This window comes from Pseudopodoces humilis, chromosome 2 (genome assembly GCF_049639895.1).
Source record: "Pseudopodoces humilis isolate 2021_Gansu_Grassland_sample_001 chromosome 2, ASM4963989v1, whole genome shotgun sequence".
In the NCBI taxonomy this organism is placed as follows: Eukaryota; Metazoa; Chordata; class Aves; order Passeriformes; family Paridae; genus Pseudopodoces; species Pseudopodoces humilis.
The window spans coordinates 8,612,087-8,635,802 of record NC_142201.1 but is presented as its reverse complement, the minus strand read 5'-3'; the positions used below and the strand labels follow the sequence as shown (position 1 = coordinate 8,635,802).

Sequence of the window (23,716 nt, the reverse complement as noted above, 5' to 3'; positions counted from 1 at the left end):
CTGTTCTCACCCTTAGATAATATTGTTGATGATGCAGTAATTTGAATGTCAAATATCTTGGGGAGAATTTCATATATTTTTTGTGAAAGATTAATTTGAATGTTTCATAATATTTAAATTAATGTGAAAGATTCAAGTCATTATTCAGCTAGAAAAAGAACTCCATGCTGTAAGACTTTTTTAAAAATCTCATGTTTGATTTGAACTCTGCTTCCCATGGAACTGTCCCATGTATCAGGCCATAAAGTTTGACTTTTTCCTGTTTTCTGGCTCAGTGAGCACTTTCACAGGTCACAGCAATTGAAAAAGGATGATAGAGGAGACTGATGGGGACCTTCCCTCTATCCTCTCCTCACCTCATTATCTCCAGCCCCAGACATGCTTATATGACTGTAAGGAACTGGTAAATATTAGTGCTCTTTTTCATTACCATTATGTACTCTCTGTGTGTTTATAATTCATTACTTGCTAAAGGGTAAAATAATAATTGTTTGTAAGCATGACAAGGTAGGAAAGGCAAAATGATGACCTAGAAAGAGCATGTCAAATGCTCCAGCATAACAACAAGGGCACTGGCTGCAGGGAGGCTGCTGCTCTGTTGCTCATTTCCTCTTAGGTTTCAAAAATGTTATTTTTTTATATCACTCTGAATGCTTTCTGTCACAGACAACTAGTAAGGGCTTACAGCTGGACCTGACATGAGAGCCTCACTCATTATTTCTGCTATGGATTTTGTTTTTCAAAACATTTTTATTTATTAAATGGGCTATTAATTGATGAAATTCCATATACACACATTTGAGGTCTGCCAGACATGACAGAATGATGTATTTCTCAGTAATACAGTTTACAGCCTATACAGACTTTCAAAACAAGCATAATGCACATCACAGACATTTAAATTGGGTAATAAAATTTAATCTCTTTATATGCAAATGCAATCCTCCGTGCTATGATATCCAAATATATACAGATTTACAGGTTTACAAGAAGAGTGACTAATGTGTGTTTATTACAGATACAACATTACCTGCCTTCTCAACACAGCAATATTACAACGCCTGCTGCAGGAAGGGTGATGCAACCTAAAGTTCATCAGCAGCCTTACTTTGTGAGCTATCACAGATTGCTCTTGTTAATATTTTTAAATGGGCTACCATGCATTGTTTGCATAGATTTTTAATTGCAGACAGTACTATGCCCCACAAAATTCCATGTGGGCCAGAGGTCCTTTAAGCATTGCTATATATGAATTGTCTCAAAACATGTTAGTTTATTGGGAGAATCAAGCTGTTCTGAGTCACAAAAGGGCACAGGAAAATTCCTAACAACCAGCAGACTGCAGTTCTGCAGGAGGGCACCTACTGAGAAAGCTAGCAATAATTGAAAAATCTCTTTAACAAAGGAAAAAAGCATAAAACAGTCTAATATTTAATGTTCTACATATGCTATACTGTACCCCAAAGCTTGTATTCATTGGCATAAGTATAGCTGTAGATGCAAAAATGCTATTAAAAAAACACAGAAAAACAAACAAACAAACAAAACAAAAAACAAAACCAACAAAAAACCCCACAAACAAACCAAGCTGTGCTTGGTATCTTAAATTTGCAAATATGCATGCAATTTACACAGGGATTATTTTGTCTGTGTAGGTCTTTATTTTTTCCCTGAAGAGGAAGACTTAAATTAATCTGAAGCTGGAACACACCATGCATGAACATACAGAATATAGATTGGACTGAAAAATTGCTTAACTACCCAGTCAAAATTTATGGGCTTGTAACTCAAATTGTTTTCAAAGGAAAGTTCTCTTAAAAATACATTAACTCCAGAAATAAATATGCACGTGAGATGTATCAATTATATTTTAATATATTGAAGGTATGTGAAACATCTTATTGCATTAATACTGAATAAATCCTATCATTTACCATCACATACTCAGTTCTTATGAGTGTTTTAAAAAATTATAATGAAAAAATGCTAAACTTTTTAATGTTTTTGCCATCCTGAGTACTGTTTACTTCTTAATCACTTCGACAATTGTTACTCCATAATCACTTCAAGAGTTGCTAGAAAAAGACATTATTTTACTATTTTCCTTATATCAATATCCCATAATGCTCCCACAGATGTTCAGCCCTCAGGGATTGATTTCAAGCCTGAAAGTCCAGAAGCACATGTGCAAGTACTGTTACCTTCCAAAGGCATGAGATGCTTGAAGAGTCACTAGGAAGCAGTTTTTAAACTCAACAGGAAAGACACTCAAATCAGAGATATCTCATAAGAACTGCAGTGACAACTTAGGCTAGAAAACATTGCCTGTCATTGAAAGCCTGGTTGAAGCATAAATTAGGTTTAAAAAGACAATTAAACCAGGCTTTGCCAAAATGAATGTCTGGCTTGGCCCCTCTGACTGTGCTTTTTCATCATGGCCTGTTCACAAGTTGTGTATCTTTCTGATGTTTAGCCTTTCAAGTACAAGGAAATTCAAATATTTGGCAATGACACAAAAATCTAAATGCATTCCCTAAGACAAACAAAATGGGAAGTACAAGCTTTGGATAAAGGCAATGGGCAGCCACCACAGACAGCCCATACAAAACCCAGTCTTGTACAAACGCTGTGAGACATCACTGCCAGCAGGAACATTAAAAGCTACTGTTTAAGTGCCAGGTCTGTGCTGAGTCTTGCTGCTGAGAGAGTGTGAGGGATGCTGAAAGACAAGAGGGGGATTTGCAGTTGCAGTGCAGGCTTTAGCCACTGCAGAAACCACAGCAACTTCACACTCGACTCCCACTGCCAGGGGTTGATTCCTGGGGAGCAGAGTGGGACTGGCAGGAGCTGAGCCAAGCACCTTCCCTGTGGCCCAAGGGCTGCACAGAAAAGAGCACAACACAGGAGCATTCAACCAGTTCAGTTCAAGAAGTTACCATGAACTCCAGAGCAGAAAAATTCCCTCTACTTTGGGAGTTTAGGAGGCTTCACTCCTATAGGAGGAGTGTAGCATTTATTGAGACTGTGAAACAAATACCTATTAATGGCTAACATTTATTTCTGATTTTAGCACTTTATAATATAGGAATATCTAAAGATCACTCTTACATGAAAGACAAGCAGCATTCTACTTTCAGTCTTAGCAACCACTTAGCCTCGTTTTACTTTTGGTTCCCATGAGAAAAGAAACCCTAGGACCTCTTCTCTTCAAAGACAGAAATATGTCTTGGAAAGAACTAAAGCCCCACACCAGTTTAGAAAGGGGCAAGCCCCTGTCACTACATCTGCTCTGCAGACATTTTTCTACTTGGGTTTTGGTTTGTTTCCTCTTTTCCCCTCTTGTACAAGGCAGCATAAAAAGGATTTGTCAGGAGGAATTGCTGTGTTTTTTACTGCAAGAACAAAATGTGCTTTTTTGTTAATACATCTGAAAAAGAAGAAAAATACAAACTAATTTCAGAATCCTAAGATTCTGAAGAATTGGAAGAGCATAATGAGTGATTTTGATAGAAATTCTAAAAAGAATGTATGAAAGCTCATCTAGAAATGAACATCTGCTGCTGCAGTCCTACTTACAATATAATTTGAAGAAGAAATTAAAAAAGTAAAAAGGTAAATAATAACATCTATATCTACCTAATGCATATGTATGTGTGCCCAAAGATAATATTGAATGTTGAGGAGTGCATAACAAAGTAGTAGTTTCTACTATATTTAAAAGGAGTAATTTTCCCTGACCAACAGCAAGACACAAAAGTTTGGTGTTCATGTGTTTATTCCTAATCTTACTCAGCTATGGAAAACCTCGTATTTGTTTTGGACTATACTGATTTTAGTCTGTATATCCATTTTCTCCACATCAGAAGTCCAGTATTTTCTCTTCCAGTGCTCTGGGGATTCTCACTTTCAAGATTCACTTCTTCATTGCGTTATGCCTCTGGACAAATGCAAGGGGTATTCATTCTACTACTGGTGTTCACTTTGCAATTCATAAATCCTAAATCTTGGAAACATCCATCCTTCATTCTGCTATGAAAAGTCATACAATGATTAATTTTAATGTAAAACTGCTGCAAAAAACATTGGTGTAGAAGAAAACTATGCAGGATAAAGTTAAGACTTCATTAGATCCTCTTTGAAGTAATTTCAGAAGAGGACTATCACGTATTTTAGACCAGATCTTGCTGCATTCCATGTCTATTTAGCTATTTTCATCAGGTACTTTTCTCCAGCTGCAAAAGGTACAGATGTCTGGTACAGGTAAACGCTTGTGATGACAGATAATGTTTTGTGAAATGACTAAATGCAGTTGGTGGGTTTAAAGGTGAGATTGAAGCCTGTGAGTATTGTAAGGTTATATCCACTGCACTGAAGAAGAAAAAAACCTTTTATTAAGTGACACAGTACTAGGGAAGGGTCATGTCACATCCTACTTTAAGTCCACTTAGGAAAGCAATCCTAATGATGCCCTAAACATTGCCAGCAGTCCTGCAACTTGAGTCAGTACAGTTTACTAGAAACACGTAGGTCACAATAAGACAAAGACATAAAACTACAGTTGCACAAAAATAGCAAAAAATGGCAATTTAAAGAGAAGATGAAATAACTTGAGGCAGCCATATAGGAATAAGGTGTGCAGACTGCTCTAGCTACCAATGGGATTCTCTGTGGGGGAGTGATTATTTCCATGTAAATTAGCGTGCAACAGAAGAGGGAGATGATTTGGGGCTGCTTACCTGGCTCCTCTCAGCAAGTTATTAGACTGATATTTTATTGTATTAATCTATTGTACTTTAATGTGTTAAACATGTTTAAAATTTGTTTTAAATGCATAAATGGACCAGTCAGTTTCACACTGTCATTGGGGAATCAAATGGAGCAAAATTATTATCAGCAATGATAACAGCAAACCATGAAGTCACATTGGATTTTCTACCTATAAACAGCATCCTCACATCAATGACAAGGACAGTACTGAGACATCCACTCTCCTAAATTATTTTCCAGTTTAACCTTCTATGTTCAGTTACTTTCAGTTACATCCTTTGTGCTTGGCTGTGCTGCTAGTTTTGGACTGATGATTCCTAAATTTGCAAATACCTCATAAGAAGAAATGTTTCATTTGGGTAGTTGTAGCTTAACGAAATTCATTAATATTCTCAGGCTTTCTGAAGAGATTTACAAGTTACCTCCTGTTTACCTGGAATCACCCTTTATATTGTTTTTACTATTAATTCCACTTAATATCTGGAAATTTATAATTCATGTCTCTACTATATTATCTGCATATATCACCTTAATTTAATCTCTGTTAAAATCTTTCTTTTGTAAAGTTCCAATTAGATGCTGAGTTTTAATGTCAACCAACTTCCTCGTTGCTGTACAGATATTAATAGACTATAAAAGAACAGACTTTCAGGTATTCAAATTGACTTATTTTTTTTCTAATTTATTGGTAAAATTAGCTTCTCATTATTTTTAGATCTTGATAAATTCTAGTTTCAATTTATCTAGAAAATACAGTCATAAAGACAAAGAGACCTCCAATTTGAAGACCTTCTCAATTTCCTAAGAATCAATATTGAGTAAACCAACTTTTTTAGTTTAAAACTTTCCTTGATGGCTTTCCTTGCAAGAAATATTCTTTAATCATTAAAAAAAAAAAGCTTTATAATTTAAATATATACTAAATTGGATATTAAAAGGATAAAGAACATGATTCTGTAGGCAAAGTTAAACTTGCAAACATAAATAAGAAAGAGGAGAAATTAATCTAAAAACACAAAAAATCTGGCTTTGTCTATTTGGTGTAACCACAGAAGTATTCTTCCGGAACACCTGAAATCTCAAAAGTAATGCAGATACTGCTTAGAATAAAGTAGATGGTGACAATATGAAAGTAAGTAGGTATTCTCTAATTTTCTCTTTCTGATTTCATTGTACCAAAGGAGTTATCTCTGACTCACTGTTATAAGAAAGATTTTTCACAGTGAAAAGAAGTAGAGCAATATGAAGTCCAGAAAAGGCTTGCTTTGACATCAGCACCATCTCTATTACTGGAGAGTTATAAAGAAAGCATTAAAAACATTCTGACCCTCTCCAACAAGAAGCAAGTCAGTGACATTGTTGTAAAAAGAGGGGAGAAAAAAAAGGAAAAGAAAAAACTCAGCTTCACATTTCATAAAAAATTTTCAAAAAGACATAAAAGGAGACTTTCATACATTGTTTGTAGGCTGTGCATACTAAATATTCATTTAATTTTAAAACACATTACAATACAATTTTATAAAAATTGACAACATATGCATCCATAATAACAAACATACCAAAGTTACCTGCATCAAGAGCTTGTGGAGTCCCTGCTGACAGTTTCTGAAGGGCCTTTTTACCATCTGTCTTTTGTGGAGAGCTGCTGCCTTGAGGCTGCTGCTGGTCTTCATCTTGAGCAACAAATGAAATTACACCTAAAACAAATAGATACCAGGTGTTCTATTACCCAGGCATTAGCCTCACAAAAACAGACTGCCAGACATGTACAGGTATTTCCTCAGCTTGAAACTAATACAAAATAAAGTAAAACTTCCATTCCAGGTGTCAGCCATCCAATTATAATTTATGATATAAAAAAATATCTCTTGAGTGAGTGCAAGGAAATTAACCAATTTTTGTCCTCAAAGGGCTCTTCTACTTGCCTGAAGAGATCCATAATGAGCACCTGGAAAAGATCAGTAGTAGGAAACACAATACAAACAAGGACTTCATAAAAGTTACAAAATCTGGTGGTCACTAAATCTTTTTCCAAGCTCGATTTTCTGTCCATAATCTTGATTGTTTCTGTAATTTCTTTTTAAATGACAGTGTCTCATTCTAGTGCTATAAGAGAATAACTGTAACAGTTAAAATATTCCTGTAATACATTTTTGTATTGTACGTTAAATTGTAATCAAATATGTCAAGAAGATAAAATATGGAGAGACTGTAAATCCTGAATTTTTAAATTGCCATATCTCTATTTAATAACACAAAATCTAGTATGTATAGGTGCCTTTAAATAACATTAAGGTTATTCTGGAAGATTTGATATACTGGCTTTAATTAGCAGGTTTAATTTCTTCCATTTTGTGCCTCTGTCTAAAAATTTTAAATCTATACAAACTTTTGGAAGTACCACATAACATTCTACTTGCATCTAAGTTACTGTCCTTCAATATTCAAATACATTGCAAAAAATTGTAAAAAAATTGCAAAATTATACCTTTGAAGTTGATAAAAAATTCTTGGCTAAATGCTGAAAATCAATACATTCATAAATTCTATCAACTTCTTACAGGAAAGAATATTTTATTACACTTAATTTTAAAATTTTAGTAATGTTTCCTCATAGTTCTTCCTTCCAGTGACCATGGAGGATTTTTTTTACCAATTTTCTGTATTTCAGAATCATGAACTGTCCATATATGAGTGTGGGAGAAGAGGGACATAACAGGAGTGATCACAGTTTTAAGTAATGAGATGGTAAAACAAAGATTGACTTCTGTTCTCTGTACAAAACATAGTCTCAAAAGCATCAAAATAATTTGCTGAAGCACTTGAATAATTAATTTTTATTTGCAGCAAATATTAGAATGCTTGAAAAGTTCCAACAGAATAAATTACTAATATTCAAGAATATTTCAAGAGCTGTGAGAGGGACTGTGGTAACTAAAAACTACTTGAACTGCTAAACCACTGTGCTGATAATCCACCAATTGCATAATCAAAAAATCAGTGAAGAATTGCAGTATAATTGCTGACACTCCATTTTCCTACTTTATGAAAACCAGATCTCAAACAAACAGAATTAATAATAATGAGGTTAATCTTGATTGATAAAGGTGGCTGAATTGATGTGGTGAATACAGATCTGTGCAAGGCTCTCAATTAAATCTGCCAAAGTATTTCTAGAAAAAGTAATGAGTTACTACAGATGGCGTACCTTTTATAACTCAGTTTATCTGCTTAATTTTAAAATATTCATAAATCGTCTTTCATAATTTTCACAGGCATCAAATATCTACAACTGGATCAAAGCTATTTGATTTTTTTTTTTTTAGTAAGGGAAAATAAATAACATTATTGCTGACAAGAACTGCAAATGACAAAAGAAAAAAGAGTATTAATTTCATGTCAAATCTAAAATGCAGAATCCTTATCAGTGAGGACAGTACATAGTATGACTTGCATGACTTAAGTCTACAAATTAGGGTAGAACATTTTCCTAGGGAGTATTCCTAATTAGAATACTCTCCTGGTTTGGGAGAAAATGGTGTAACCCACTGACCCCTACTGGATCCTAAGATAGCAGCTGATACATAAATATATTAATTTATTCAAATTATGGGCTACAAAAATATTCCTGTCAAGACATGTTTTTCAGGATGGGAAAAAGAGTTTATACAATGAAGAGTAATAAAAAATACTTTGTACTCTATGAATTCATAAATAATACATTGGAAATGTGCAGAAACTGCATCAAAAATGACAGATTTCAAATAAAAAATACAAAAAGCAATTTTACATCTTTCATATGATTCTGCTGAGCTTGGCTCCTATGCTTTTAAAGAGCTTTGACACGGAAAGTTCTGATCTTCTGGCTGTGAATGCACAGTCATCTTACAGAACTTTTACTTATCGATGCATCTCACTTTTCATTATTGATGCGACAAAACAACTGAAAAATGATAATCTTTTCATGCACAGCACTCCTCAGTGTTTGGGGTCTTGTTGGGTTTTTTTTAATCCAGTTGCTCAGTTCTGACTTCTCTGTCACACGTTACACAACAGTGTAACCTGCCAAAATGTCATGGCTGACAATTTTTAAAGCATACATTCAAGACCAAACCAGATTTTATCTACATCCCAGAGATACAATTCCCAACTGGCCACAGAATTATGCCATCATCATTTATTTTAGAAAACAAGACTCCTTAGCTTTTTTTTTGCATATATATAAGACACTAAACTTGCATATATGATCCTAAACTTTTAAAAGCAATAATATGAGTATTTCTAGAATTATGCTGAAAATTAATAATTAAAATTTACATAAATCAAGGAGCAAATATTTTTGCTGACACATCATTCCTTTAAAAGCTTTCCTGGTCAAACTTCATTGCATATTTTCTAGATTTACTAGCCAGTGTTGAAACAATTTATAGAACTGCAGTCAACATATTAATGTCAAAGCCTTGCTTTCTATTGCTTCAAAGATGCATCCCTTTAAAAGGAGGTAGGCTGTTTTATTTCTCAATAAAATTGTAATTACAACACCCCATGTTAGACTGACTCATTGCCTTTAGACTACACACCCCCTGTATCTGTATCCATGAATACAATTAACAAAACAAGAAATGCTCACTGCTTTCCTTTCTGTATAATTTAAATGGAATATTTGAAAGATACATAGTGTGCATGATTACTTTCTACTGCAGAGAGATGATAGAAGTCCACAGTATCCCAATGTTTTAACTGGAAAAAAGAACAGAAGGCTCTAAGGCCACAGAATTCATCACACAAATCTGAAAAGATAAAGAAACATTTGGCTTGTGGATTAAATATACCAACATGAACTTAATAAGGTTTTGGGCATAGGAGGAGGGGTATTTATCTTTTCCTGGTTTGTTTTTTTTTCTGGCCTATGAAATCTATGTACAGTTGCTCCCACAGAAACGTTTCACAAATGAGAAGATAAATTAACAAGATGAGTGTAATTTATGCAGCTATCTAGCCAATTCTTTTTCCTGTAGTTTTTTTACTGACCAAAAAAAAAAAAACAAAACAAAACAAAACACACAAAACAAAAGAAAAAAAAAAAACAAAAAAACAAAAAACCTCATTTACAGGCCAGCACATATAGGCATGATCTTCACCACCTCACTACAACTGCATCTGACAGGCCTGGAACATGCTGCCCTTTTTCTTCAATTTAAGTTTCTAAGCAGCATGGAAAAGCACTTCCTACTAAACACAGATTTAGTTTAAAAATTAATGAAAGATGAGACATAAAGCTAGAAAGCTCCTTTCAAAATGCTAGGGGATTGTATGAATAAAAGGGCACTGACTGTGAAAGGTGTGTGGCTTTTTTGTACAAGACATATTCAAGTACTATGAGTTTTCTTGTATTCTGGAAAAATTCTGGTCTATTCTGTGGAAAACACAAATAAAAACTTGATAAAATATAAAGCAACTGTAGAAGATGCTTTATCAAACCTAAAGAAAATTGCTCAATTACTCTGAAAACAGACTGCTGAAGAATTTTATGTAGTGACAGAATCTTGTTTGAGGTTTTTATTTGCTATTATTTCTGTGTTAAAGCTGTCATGCACCTACAAACTGGTTGAAACATGTAATATTAGCCCTCTTTTGGAATGCTTCCAAATGGGCTTTGGAAAATAACTGAGCCCATTTTTAGCTTTGCAACCATAAAACAGCAAGACAGAAAGCAAAAGCAGCATAATTTTGCAGCTATATAATTCTGGAAATAAAAGGACTTTGAAAATAAATGAAAAATGCAAACCATTTGCTCAGTACAACTTATGTGGTAAAAGTTCTTTTACTAGAATTTATTTTAATATGACAAAAACAGTGTTAGAACACCAAGGCTACGAAGTTTTATGCTTACAATTTAGGAAGTTCTAGACTTGAAATTATTCATTGATATTATGACAGATTCTTCAGCTAGGTATCAAAACAGTTGTTCTTTTTTCCTTGCAGGATAAAATTTACTCCCTCTGCAGATAGCTTTGGAGCACTGGTTTTTATTTTCAGTCATTCGAGCTAAACTGCTCACCCCATGGATTATTTTCTTCCTTCTAAACAGATTAACTAGACTGAACAGAGAACACCTTTTTCTTCTTTTCTTTGGAGGGGTGGGGGGTGTTAAATTATACTTTTCTCGTGGCATCTTGAACCTAGAAAGGATTAAGATTCCTGAGTTCTGGCTAATTCCCACTTGAATCACCTACATCTCATCTCTGATTCTCAAGACTCAGGATGGCTGCTGAAATATCCTGAAAGCCAAAAATGCATTCATATATATATATCTTTGACATTGAAGCTTCTCAGGACCTGGAAATTCTGCTCTGGAGAACAAATCTGACTTCCCAGTCTTGCACAGTCTGAAGTAGACACACTTCCATTCTCCTTGAAGCCACAAAGAAAGCACTTCCTAACACATTACCTTAGATAGGACACTTGGTAGTTTAGTTTACATCAAACCTAACATCAGACAAAAACAGCTGCTACTTTTCAGACCTGTGATAGTGTCCTCTTTTCCCTCCACACCTCTCCCTGATACAGTAGCTGAATGATTAGAGAGTGTGCACAGATTTCTTTGAGAGAGCCAAACCTGTCTGTTCCAGGGGAAGGATGAACATGATTTCCTGAGGTAGCGATTAAAGCAAGCCCTGAACCAGGGGGTGGATTGTACATAACTGGGTCCTGTCCTTTTCAAAGGATAATTTTACCCTTCTATCAATTTATTTTAAAGTGAAAAATAAATGAACTTTTCTGAGAAAAAGTGCAGATGTGGCTTCCCAGCATTTGAACCAGTAACTTTTTGTTAGGTTAGAGAAACTGACTGCTCTCTCTTTTTTCACTCAGTGGACATATAATACTTTAAAACATAATAGAAACCATTGTGATAGAAGGCAAGGGGAGGAGAGAACATTGGAGATGTAGATCTGAACAGGCCATCTATGTCCCTTTGAAGGCATTGCTTTTATCACCTGGTATTAATTTGCTGTATTATAGATCCCTTGGAGCCTCTTCTACTGAAACTTTCATTATATATAAAAGTACCGGGGATTTTCTAAGGCAGAAGAAGAGACTATTCCTAAATCTTTAATGCTTAAAAAAAGGCATGTTAAAATATAGTACATCCTCAATATTTCCTGGTGCACATTTTTGATGGTTACAATTTCATTGAAAGCTGATTCCTATTCATATAGTGTGATTTATTTTTTTTCCAGGGCTACAGATCAGGGCACTGAAATCTTCCTATGGCACTAGGCCAAACCTTGTTACAAGTATTAATTTATTTGCACAAATCACTTGTGAATTGAGATGGCATTATTAGTTACATTTTACATATCAGGTACTAAAAACAAAATGGCCAAAGGAGCATAGTTTGACATCCTCAGGGACAAGCCTTAATAGCTTTTTAATGCTGAGAAAACAGCTGTCATTAATCTCAATTGTCCAAGAATGTAGCAGAATCAAGTGCTTGGAGTTAGGAACCCACAAATTCAAAACTACACGCTAAGCATTTTGTATTGAGAGATTTATCTGTTATTGGGAAACCCTTCATTTGAGAAGTTCAACTCTTTTCCTGAGTGCTGTTCAGTTCCTTTTGGATGGTCTCTTCTGTTTCCATAATTCCCTCCCAAGCACCTTTGTACTTTTCTCTCCTGAGAGTTACTACAATAATTACCCTACAGGAAAGACAAAGACTGATTGTACAGTTGCATTCTCAAAACCATGCTTTTCACATTATGAGGTAAATAATGAGCATGATGAAATTCTAGAACCATTACCAAACATTTAAAAATTTTTAAACATGATTTTTTATTTAAAAAAAGAAAATCAGGACAAAACGTTAATTATGGGACTCTGACATTGGTTACAGCAATCAAGGATTTTGCTATTGTATCATAAGAATACCATTATAAACATGGATGGATGTGAATTATGTACAATTAATTTTAGATCTCCCCCAGTCTCCATATATATCAAAGAAAGAACTGAGTTCCCTGCATTCTATTTGCGTACTCTTTCCTTGTGACCAACAGATTGAAAATTATTTAAGGGAAAAAATCAAATTTTGGTCTCTGCCTTTACATCTTTGGTACAAGTACTACTAACATAACTACAGGGATTAAACAGCTTTTGGAAAATTAAATTTAGATCCACAAACGTGGTGATAATTCAAAAATCATTACTGCCTATTTAGTCAATTTTCATGAGACCAATTAAATGCATAAAATTTTCATATGCTGGCATATTTGAAGAACCTGACCACATATTTAGCAGTAAGATACCTTTAAAAATAAAAATACGAGCCAGCTTAAAAACCTGAATCAGCAGTAAGGTTAACCTTGTTTCCAGAAGAAAGGTTATGCAGAACAAATGCAAGCATTAGGTGTAGACAGATTTAACCTGCTAATTTATGGGGATATTTTATGGATTTGAGTTCTAAATGGTACCTTGAAAGACTCCTCGTCTGCAGGGAGAGATACTCAAAGTGTAAGCAGCGGTGTCCTCTGGGTTGACAGCCAGATCAGGGGCACCACTCAGCATTGAGAGATTGGAATACACCTGGGGAAGACAAATCACAAAGAGGAAAACTCATCAAAAGCAAGTAACTCTTGCAAGAACACCATCAAGACATTATCCATTCGTATCCATTTGTATACACAGATCATTTCAAGCACAAATTTTGAAGTCATTGCTCAACATGATCAAAAGTATATTGCTCAGACCACAGAACTGCTTATGTAAGCATAGATTTGCACAGTTGGGCCCTTAATATTTTACATACCTTTTTGTTAGAAATATAACAAAGATGTTCAGCAGTACCAATCCATCAAAACAGACAAAGCAAAATCTAAAATGTCATTTTAACATCATTTGCAACACTGCAAGTGATATTAAACTGTGCTTTTTGGATATGTCACATTTTGTAAATGACACTCATACGTGGCATGCATGGCAACTATCGGGGCCATGGAGAGACCAATACAATTTTCACACATGTAACTTTAGGGTTTGCAAACTGTAAAGCTCATTGGGAGAATATAGGGTGAGTATTTTTTAATTGCATCTCATTTCTTTCTCTCTTGAACAGGATTGCTGCAGAGGGATTCTCTGAGCAGCTGCTCATGGTCATGCTTTAGGATTTTAGCTTTTATATTTTTGAAATCCTGTAGTGCATTAGTGTATGATTCTAAATTCCATATAGAGTGTTAGTTAACTGTCTTCACATTTTGGTCAGACAAAACAATTCCTCTAGGCCTGAAATTCAAGGACACCCTACTGCCTCAGGCCCTGAAAAGTATAACAAAAGTGAATTGGGGGGCAGCAAACAGGGGTGTATGAGTTCATTACCTGAAGCTGTAATTGGAGAATTGACCCCTGATATGTAAATGGACCAAACTTATATCTGTCTGAAAAACTCATGACCATCATCCATTTTGGGTGTAGCCCCCTGGGGAGGCTTCATCTGCCCTTAATGTACCTGAGGGCCTTTTATTAAATATATCTTCTTTTATTCTCTTGATTCTGCCTGGCCTCTGTTTTTAGGTAAGTCAGGAAAAGGCATCAGTGGAAGAAGTGTTCAGGTCCGAGGCATCCCCAGGCAGCGCTGGCCTGTCAAGCACCCAATGCATGGATACCTGCATCTACAAAGATTTCTCTTGCAATACTAACAGCATTAGATGCACATTCATTTTTTAAGTAAATATATTTTCTTATTATTTTTTGTAGAAAAGAAGCCAATTTTTAAATCATCTTTTCTTCTGATACAGACAGTCATTGCCTACAACACATTCGCTATTTGTGGTGTTTATGTTACTGTAACTCCTTTTTCAGGTGCTTGTTCTTCTAAATCCAGAATTTCTATTCCAAGAAACAGAAGGAAAAACCTGTCAAGCAACAGTCTTCCTCTCCCCCAGTAAATCTGCATTTCAAACTGGATATTAAAAGCACAGCAACCAGAAAGAATAGGAAGAGACTGTTCTGGCAAGAGGGAAAAAAAAGGCCAAAAAAGAGATGGATGAAAAGACTTGTTGAATTGGCACTTGGAGAAAAAAAACTGAAAAAAAAATCTTTTAAGTTGTCAACAAAGAGCAAAGCATAGGAAAGGTGGGACTTTTACTGAAGATGAGAAAGATTCATTTATTCAAATATAAACAATAAATTAGTCACACTCCTACATTTATGGACTATTCCATTTCAGTTTACAGTGAATGTTGCAAAAGTAAAGGATAAGTACCAAAAAATACAGCTAGGACAACAGAAATGACAGCAAATTGCTAGGGATACAAATAAGATCAGTTAAAATGAGATTTCTTTTTAAGGAAAAAGCAATATGGAGACAGAAGCAAAAGTAGGATAAATGTGATTAATTTAAATTGGGTAAAAAGCAGAAGGGTAGGGTAGTACAGTTTCTAGCAAAGACTGGACATACCAGAAAAGTTTCTACCACAAGATGTCAAAGTAAATCTGAACACTACTGGCATGGTTGATTATAAACATGAAGTGTCTATGGATTGCTGATAATATGGACTGGAAGTTTGATTTTCAGTCATTCAAGAGAAATTTTGGACACTTTTTCAGAGTAGTGAACTAACAGAAGCTGAATTATTTTAAAATGAAGTTTTTAATCTCAAGGAAGTGACTGTATAACCAAGTAAGAAAATGCAGAGTATAAGCAATGAAACTATGTCAGTATACACACGGCCACTGTTTCAGTGTTTGAAACCAGATCCTGTATCAAGAGACATGGAGGGATTTTCCCTTTCCTGTCCTGCATCAGATGAAACCTTTTAGGATCAGATGCTCACTAAAATTTGTACATAACTGATACTGACCTCAGTCTGCTGTCACCTTTCCTACTGCAGTCATTAAACTCATTAAACATTCCTCATGCTTCTTGTTATTCCAGAGCTGTAACACAAATACTCACCATGAAGGAATCACCCCCATTCATTTACCATTCATTTATTTGTCTCTGTTATTTAAGTGAATCACACTTTAGCCAATCTCCAAGCAGTGTTCAGAACAAAGTTTCCTACTTCCAATCTCCTGAGAAGGTTTATGGCTGTGACAGACATCACTCACCAGGCACCTCTCATGTGTTCCTTAAATAGAATTTTGTCTTGCTCCAAAGGCCATGTGATTTATCAGCTCTGTTACTGAGACTAATTAAATGATCAACCTCAGATGACAAATGGATACTAAAAGTGCATGCCCACGCTTGCCCATGCACACAGGCAATTTATCCTAATATCAGAATTCATACCAAGAATCATTCTCTTTTGTACACAAACATTTGGGATTCTAAAATGTCATAATGTTGTATAACATGTCTCTGATTAACTGCAGGTCTATTACAAAATAACAAGACATCCAGGAATATTCATAAAGTGAAAAAGTTGGAGAACTTAAAAGTACACATAGGGGAAAGTCCAGAAATTTCAGACTTTTATAACAATAAGTAGTTACAAAGATTTCATAAGTTTAGAGGAAAGCTTTGAGTGAAGCAACAAAAGAATTTATGCACAGTAAGCTTTAAGTTAACTTTCTTCTATCGGAGAGAGAGCTATTTCTAATTAGTATGCATTTCTATGAGGATTATATGTAAGAACAGAACACAATTTTAGTCACAGATGTAGCATTGAATAACCTGATATCCTATAATAATCTACAATACTGTCTTCCTGAAGGTTCCTTAATATGCCTAACAAAATCTTCTATGGATCACTATTGTTAGGCAAATACATTTTGAATGAAGAAAATAGGGCATAAATTGGGGTGCTTTTATCAATAACAAAAATAATATTGATTTACAAGCTATTCAAAATGAGTCAAGATATAGAATTACTCCTTCTAGTTAGTGGGAGAGGCAGTTTGTCAGCTTCTGTCCTGATGTGTGATGAGAGAAAGATGAACAATTACAGGCAGATAAACCAGAACCCACACCAAGGCTGAGGTTCCAGAGATTTGTACTTACACACAGTATCAATACTGAAACAGGCAGATCTGCAGATACACACTGAAGAATACACAAAATTTATCAGGCATAAATAATTGCAGTTTCTTAAAATACGTTACTTCACTATCACACAGGAAACCAGAACTGCAGAATAATGCAATGGAGCCAAAATGTAAATTATTATTAAAGTTATCATTGTGACTCTACACAGCATTTTCTTAAAGCAATCCATATCCAAGGATTTGTTTTTTAAATTATAGTATTCTGCATTGTCTTACATATCAAGTCATTATTTACACACAGCCAGAAAGTATAAACGGAGTGTATGTATAAAATGCTGCAATTTAAAACTAATTTATCACTCACTGGTTTGAAAACTCATCCTGCAGAACTGTAATATGGCTATTTAACATGAAAAGAAATGTAAAAACCAAACTTCAAAATTACTGTAACTTTTTCCAGAGCTGAATAACCAAATAAGCATAACTCCAAAAACTTTAAGGCCAAGTAGTGAATGGATGTAAGAATATAATCAAACTTCATTGTCTCTCAGTAAAACAAAGTCAGACAGTAATATGTTCAAGGTTTCCATTTGAGAATTGTTTCTGAGGTTTCTTTAACAATACTGAGAGGCTCTACTCAGCAAAAAGCTAATGCCCTATGACTCCAGGCCAGAACTTCATCTGTGGGAGTCACTGATCAATCTGACAACCAGACTTTACAAAACTGTCAAGAACAGCTGTTTTTCCATAAAAAAAAACCATTTCTTTCCCTCATCCACCTTTCATAGTAAACTTTCCAAATTCCTGAGTCACTAGGAACTCATTTAATTCTTGCAATCACTCTTATTTTGCCACCAGCATATTACCACACTGAAATAAAACATCTTTGCATTGCACTGAGGATATTCTCCAAATAATTCCTGCCTGTTGAGCAGCAATCTGGAGTTCTGCGTAATGAAGAATGCTACATAATCCAGATTTGTTCCTAAACCAGGCCACCTATCAAGACCACTAACACATTTCAAGAAACAAATCTGACCTAAGACCTCACTATGCCCTTAATTGACCTAAAAATTTCACAGCTAGTCGTCAAAAAGACACCTGGCAACAACTAGAGTTATTCTTAGATTCTGCAGACCTTTGAACCAATAAATAAATAAATATATTAATATAAATATATATTTATTCACCATATATATATATTGCTTACCAGATAAAAATTGAAGGATTATGGTGTACACAGATCCACTTGTTGTTAAAGAAGATAAACTTGACCTTTAGCAATCAGATTACTGCACTTGCACAGAATTCTTTCTCAGAAAATCTCAGATACATTACTAAAAATGAGCTAGGCTGAACAGGGAAGCCCCTCATTAAATGTTTATGGTACATAATTTTATTACTTTGAGGCATTTGTTACAAATACCCAAGTTTCATGACATTGTCTCAGTGACATTGTCAAAACCCAAAATGGATATATAGAGAATAGAGGTAAACACACTGAAAAACAGAGGATTTAATATTTTTTTCATTCTGTATTTATTCTACAATTTTATAAAATACTAACAGTTTGTATAACCTAATGCCCAAAAGGTAATTTAACTGGGTCTTGAGATTCCTCTGGAGAGTTTACTGTAATGGCATCTACTTTGAATAGCACTGAGAAAAACAGTTGCAGTTTTATATTATATTGCAAAACCATGCCTTGAAAGAATTAGGTACCTATATAGCTAAAGTTTCTATCAAAGGTATCATTAGAAGGAGCCATCAATGCATCTGACAATTATTTATATCCAGTAGACAAAGATTTATATAAATAAACAAGAAAATTGCATAAAAAGTTTTGTCATGAGACTGAGAGATTGGATTTTCATAGAAATGCTTTACACTTCCTTCTCTCAGGAGGAATTGAATGTAATTTTACAGACACTAAAATCCATTTACACTGCAGACACTAACCTTCTATTAATTCATCATTAGAGAAGGATGTGCTTTCTGGCTTATGTTATATGTGCACAAATTCTTTATAAATTCTGTTGTGATGATTTTTTTTTTTCATATCCAGAATTTAATCACAAGGAAGACTATTTGTTGCAAGATCCTCTAGAACCAACCACAAGGAGCACAGTGGCAGCAGTTCCCTAAGGTTTACACATCAATCAGTAGAAAATAGTTCATAAAACCATTCACATTTTTCAAGAGAATTTATGGAAATTGTATTTTTAATCATGGAAAGCTTTGTGAGCACTGAAAGGGTTTTGCTTAGAAGTTTTAAAGGTAGACTGATGTCATGCACACGACCTCCACTGAACTGCAAAGGCACTTCTTCCCTCCCCAACTCTAGATCCACAGTAATGTTTGCAAAGACACCTATACAAAAAATATTGCTGTCCCAGACATAAACCCTCTGTATATGATTGAAAAGAAAAAAAATATTATTCAGCCGGAAGAAGGCTGTCTTTCTGCAGTAAAGGCAAGGATTATTTCCCTCTTCCTCCTTCCAGACTTAAATTTCATTTAAAATTGTCACTTTTAAAGTAGCACCCTCATTTTGGCTTAGACTATTAGAAAAATACAGCAAATATGAGACACAGAGTATCATGTATATATAATGCAATTTTATTTTTTAATGAAATGAAGTTTTTTGTTAAGTTTATAGTTTAATATATTCAGTTATTAAAATGGAATAGTGAAGCTATATTTACAACTCCAAGGCAAAATTACCCCCAAGTTTTAGTTCAGCTAAATTACTTATTGCAAAGTATTCATCATGCAGAAAATTGTTTACTGTAAATTACTATGTTTGTCAGCTACTGACACATAACATACCACTCTTGATATAGGTTGAACTTTATTACTTCAGTAAATGAAATTCTTGTGTGTTTTGGTTTTTTTTAATATCATGTATGTCCCAGTTAATCTATGAGAAATTACTTCATACTCCAGTGATGCAGGGTGTATGGGACACATCAACCAAATCAATAATGAAGATATTCATTATCCAACAAAATTACAAAAGATCCCATCAAAAACACATCCAAAACTATTACTTTTTGGATTATCTTTTCTCTGTCTGCCAAGACTGACAACATTTCCTCTACCTAATCACCAACTTAGCTACAGCACAATACAGAAAACTGTCAGAGATGCTGGATTAAAAAGGAGGAAGAGTTATTGGGCTGCCATTAAGTGCCCCCAAGGGAAACACCAACAAAGACAAAAACAGTGCTCTGCTTCACCACAGACTACCCAGATATTACAGTAATCAGGCAGCGTGGAACAAAATGAACAGAAGCAACAAAATTAGAATATTTGTTTTTCCTGTTGCCCTTTATGCTATATACATCTGAGTAAATAATGTTTATTTGGCGTTTCCAACAAGGCAGTGGGTCACACCTCTTAAAGAAGGTTTTCTGCATTCCCCTAATAACTACAGATACCTGTGATCATGTTCTGGATTTAGTAATTAAATCCTAATTTACAGGCAGACCGTTTTGGAAATAAAAGCAAGCAAATGATCTTTGCTCGCTCCAATAGCACAAGACACGACATGACATCTGCTGGAGAGTGCTGGAAGTGATTAATATTGTTTGCTTTGTGGAGGGGACAGCTTCCAGACTCCAGCAGGCTTTGTAATCGTGCCTTTTCCAGCAATTCCAGCACACCTTGCTCCAACAACTGTTCTGCAACTGCTTCTGGGTAAGAATCTCGCATAGGGAAAATGCATTATTCACCCTGATTAATTTATTATATGCATACATGAATGAAATAGCTGACCTTACTATTTCTCTCCCAAAGGTCCCAGAGAGAAAAGAGCACACACAGTTGGACTGTCAAGCAGTATTTCACAGAGATTAAAAAAGCACAAACTCCCCCCACATCACAAAACTAATCAAAACCAGATTTCAGGTTGAACACCCTCAAGGAGGTCAAAGTTCAGTCAGACAGACAGAGCTCACCCTGGAACAGTTACAACTGCCATAAATTTATTTAATGCAACATTTCTGAAAAATACATACCATGAATAATTTCAATGTATTCATTTTGAAGTTTTTTTATTTCTGTACCTTTCACTTACATTGGCACAAAAAACAGTTGAGTTCACACAAAATAAGAAAGCAGAAAAAATATTCTGTTGCCAAAAATATTCACTTCTTCCGGAGACAAAAGTACAAATATATTAGAAATGCAAATGCATTCACATCTGAAAAACTAAGACTGCTGAAGAAAAAAAAAAAAAATTCAAAGCTGGTGTTACCCAAAAAATTAATTTCCTACTTTGTTTTGTGGGATGGTAATGAGTCAAAAAACAGGAATATGAACCTGGACCTGTCTGTGATGTAGCAAGTTTACTAAATGTAGATTGACCTGTAAAAGTGGAAACCTAGAAAACTGGAGACTAGCAAGAAGACACCCAAGGAAGGATTTTGACATGAATTATCATTACTTAATAGACCAATGCTGCTGCTATGTACATGGTCTCTCTTTATACCATACGGTCAAATAATTCATTACCATTACCTTTCAATTTGAATTAAGCAGCATTTGGCCCTACTGGCACCAAGGCAGAGAACAAAATCACTCAGTTTGCAAGTCCACACTAGTCAGCTAGTCCGATTTTATCTTCTAGCATGTACATTGTCCCATTTTCAAGCCTTGAACAAAAGGAAAACTAAATATACATCTTTAGATGCGCTGACAATTTTTAGCTGCCACTCCCCTGCATTGCTTCAATAAATGGAGCCCTCCTGGCAAACACTGTATGGCCATGATACCTGGATACTATCTGCTTTAGATTTAAATGCCATGATAGAGTCACAGATACAGATTTTCTTTGAAGATGTTCCTGCTCAGGAGCTTCTCTGCAGCTGGGAAGAAAAGCAGAATTTCATCTTTGTTGCTCTAATGTACCTTCTGCCTCTGCTGGCACAGGACATGGGATGCAATACATAGGGACAGAAGGTGAGGAAGGCTACAGAAATAGTTTTATCACTTTCAAATTAAACATACAGACAAGATAAACAGTGGAAAAATAATGCTATTTCAGTACTACAACAGTGGTTTTAAATAGAAAAATGTGTTTGTGTAAACACAGTCAAAAATATAGTTAATGGAAAATTTGAAAAATAATGATTATATTTAATAGTAAAAATATGTTCTTGAGCAAGGAAATCAATAAAACTGTATTTCTTAAGAACTTGTATTAACCTTCTCAGTGATCCATTGCCTTTCAACAACTCCAATGATTACCTCTGAATTTTCTCTTCTGTCAGCAAACACACAAAGTATTCCAAACTTCCTCCAACATTGCTGAAACAACAGCTGAGCAACAGAAAGTAACTGGGCCAGGCCAATGGGCCATGAGAAATTCACGCTTAGAGAGCTCATGCTGCAATCCTGCCCTTAATAGGATAATAATTTTTGTCCTTTTCATGTAATAGTCAATATTTTATGAAGATTTTAGGAACTCAGTAATTCTCAGGCCCCCTCTAATTTCAAAACTGATAGAGTTGGCCTCAGGTTTCAAATCATTGGAGAAGGAAGGATTAGCAAATGAACAGAGAACAACTGTAGAAGTGCTGTCCCCTAAGAAACCAGATAAAACATGAAGAAATATTTTTTTCCATCAAGCATGCAGTAAAATCATACATTAACTCACAGATTTCCTGACTATAAACATATCCATATACTATGAACTATAGAAAATTTTCTCATGGATACATTAATTTTATTAGTGTATCTGCAATTACAGTAATTGTTTCTTCTGTAATACATCAGTGTACACACTGTAATACAATCAGTCCTTGGAGAGAAAAATATTTGTCACATTATTGCAAAAAAAATTACCTTGTATTTTAACATCTTCTTGGTATAATTGTGCACCCATAAGATTTTATGAGCGACCTTTCCCACTTGGCACTCTATCACAATGCAATCCTGAGGCAGAGGTTTCTTCCCTATTCCCTTAAGACTAAAGATGTTCTGAGTTCCAGCTGTAACATTTCTCAGAATAAGCCTTCCCTACGACAAAGAAAGGAGAAAAAAAAGTTTCATTACTGTAAAAGTCCCCTTTGTCTGCCAAAGCAACTCCTCTAGTTTATTAATCTCAAATCCAGGTGACTCAGAGTGCTTACAAGAAAGGGCTCCTATTTTCTTTCCTAGTTCTTAAATAAACCCATTTCAAAACAGAGAAGTAAATGAGAGAACCAAAACCTTTTATTTTAATTTTTTCTAAACTATGAAATTCAACAATATAAAGTTTTCATATTTCTAGTTTTTTATTTCTTGGCTTTTTCTTTGGAAAAAAAAAAAAAAACATTTCCAAGAACATGTGATCTCATGCCTCCTTGTCTCTCATACAATATTTAACTTTGCTCATTGAGTGTTTCCACCTGTATTTCACCTGTCTTCTGAGCACAGAGTTGAGCCTGGAGAAAGGGAGACTCAAGGGAACTGCACTGCTCTCTACAAATACCTGAAAGGAGATTGTAGTGAGGTGGGGATGGGTCTCTTCCCTATATCTCAAGTGAAATATTGAAAGGAAATGGCCTTAAGTTGTGCCAGGGGAGATTCAGATTAGACATTAGAAAGAGATTTTCACTGAAGGAGTGGCTGGGCATTGGAATGACTTCCCAAGGAAAGTGGAGTCACCATGTCAAGAGGCATCTGGATGTGGCACTTGGGACATGGTCTAGGGGTAACTATGATGGTGTTGGGTTGACACCTGGACTAGATAATCTTGGGGGTCTCATCAAAATCTCTGGATGATTTTGGGATTCAGCTAAAATATTCTCCATAATAATTCAGTCATCGAAGGACTCAGAACTTTTGGCTTTTAATAATTTTATAACACTGGATGCCAAAACTGCATTTATTTGGTTGGTAACACATGCAGAAGGGTTACTTAAGCTTCAAAGAATATTTTTTTTTTCATCTTTGGCAGTTCACATATTTCAACAGCAAC

The 23,716-nt window shown here is 34.9% G+C and overlaps 1 protein-coding gene across 1 annotated transcript in view; it reads right to left on the bottom strand.

The window, feature by feature from the left end:
- CFAP47 (cilia and flagella associated protein 47) overlaps nt 1-23,716 on the bottom strand; it is a 260,715-nt gene that overhangs the window by 114,452 nt on the left and 122,547 nt on the right. The window contains exons 48-50 of the mRNA XM_088051635.1: nt 22,600-22,773; nt 13,242-13,353; nt 6,327-6,464 (exon numbers count right to left, since the gene is read on the bottom strand). Coding sequence (XP_087907761.1) covers nt 6,327-6,464; nt 13,242-13,353; nt 22,600-22,773 — 424 coding nt within the window. The remainder of the gene's footprint in view (nt 1-6,326; nt 6,465-13,241; nt 13,354-22,599; nt 22,774-23,716) is intronic.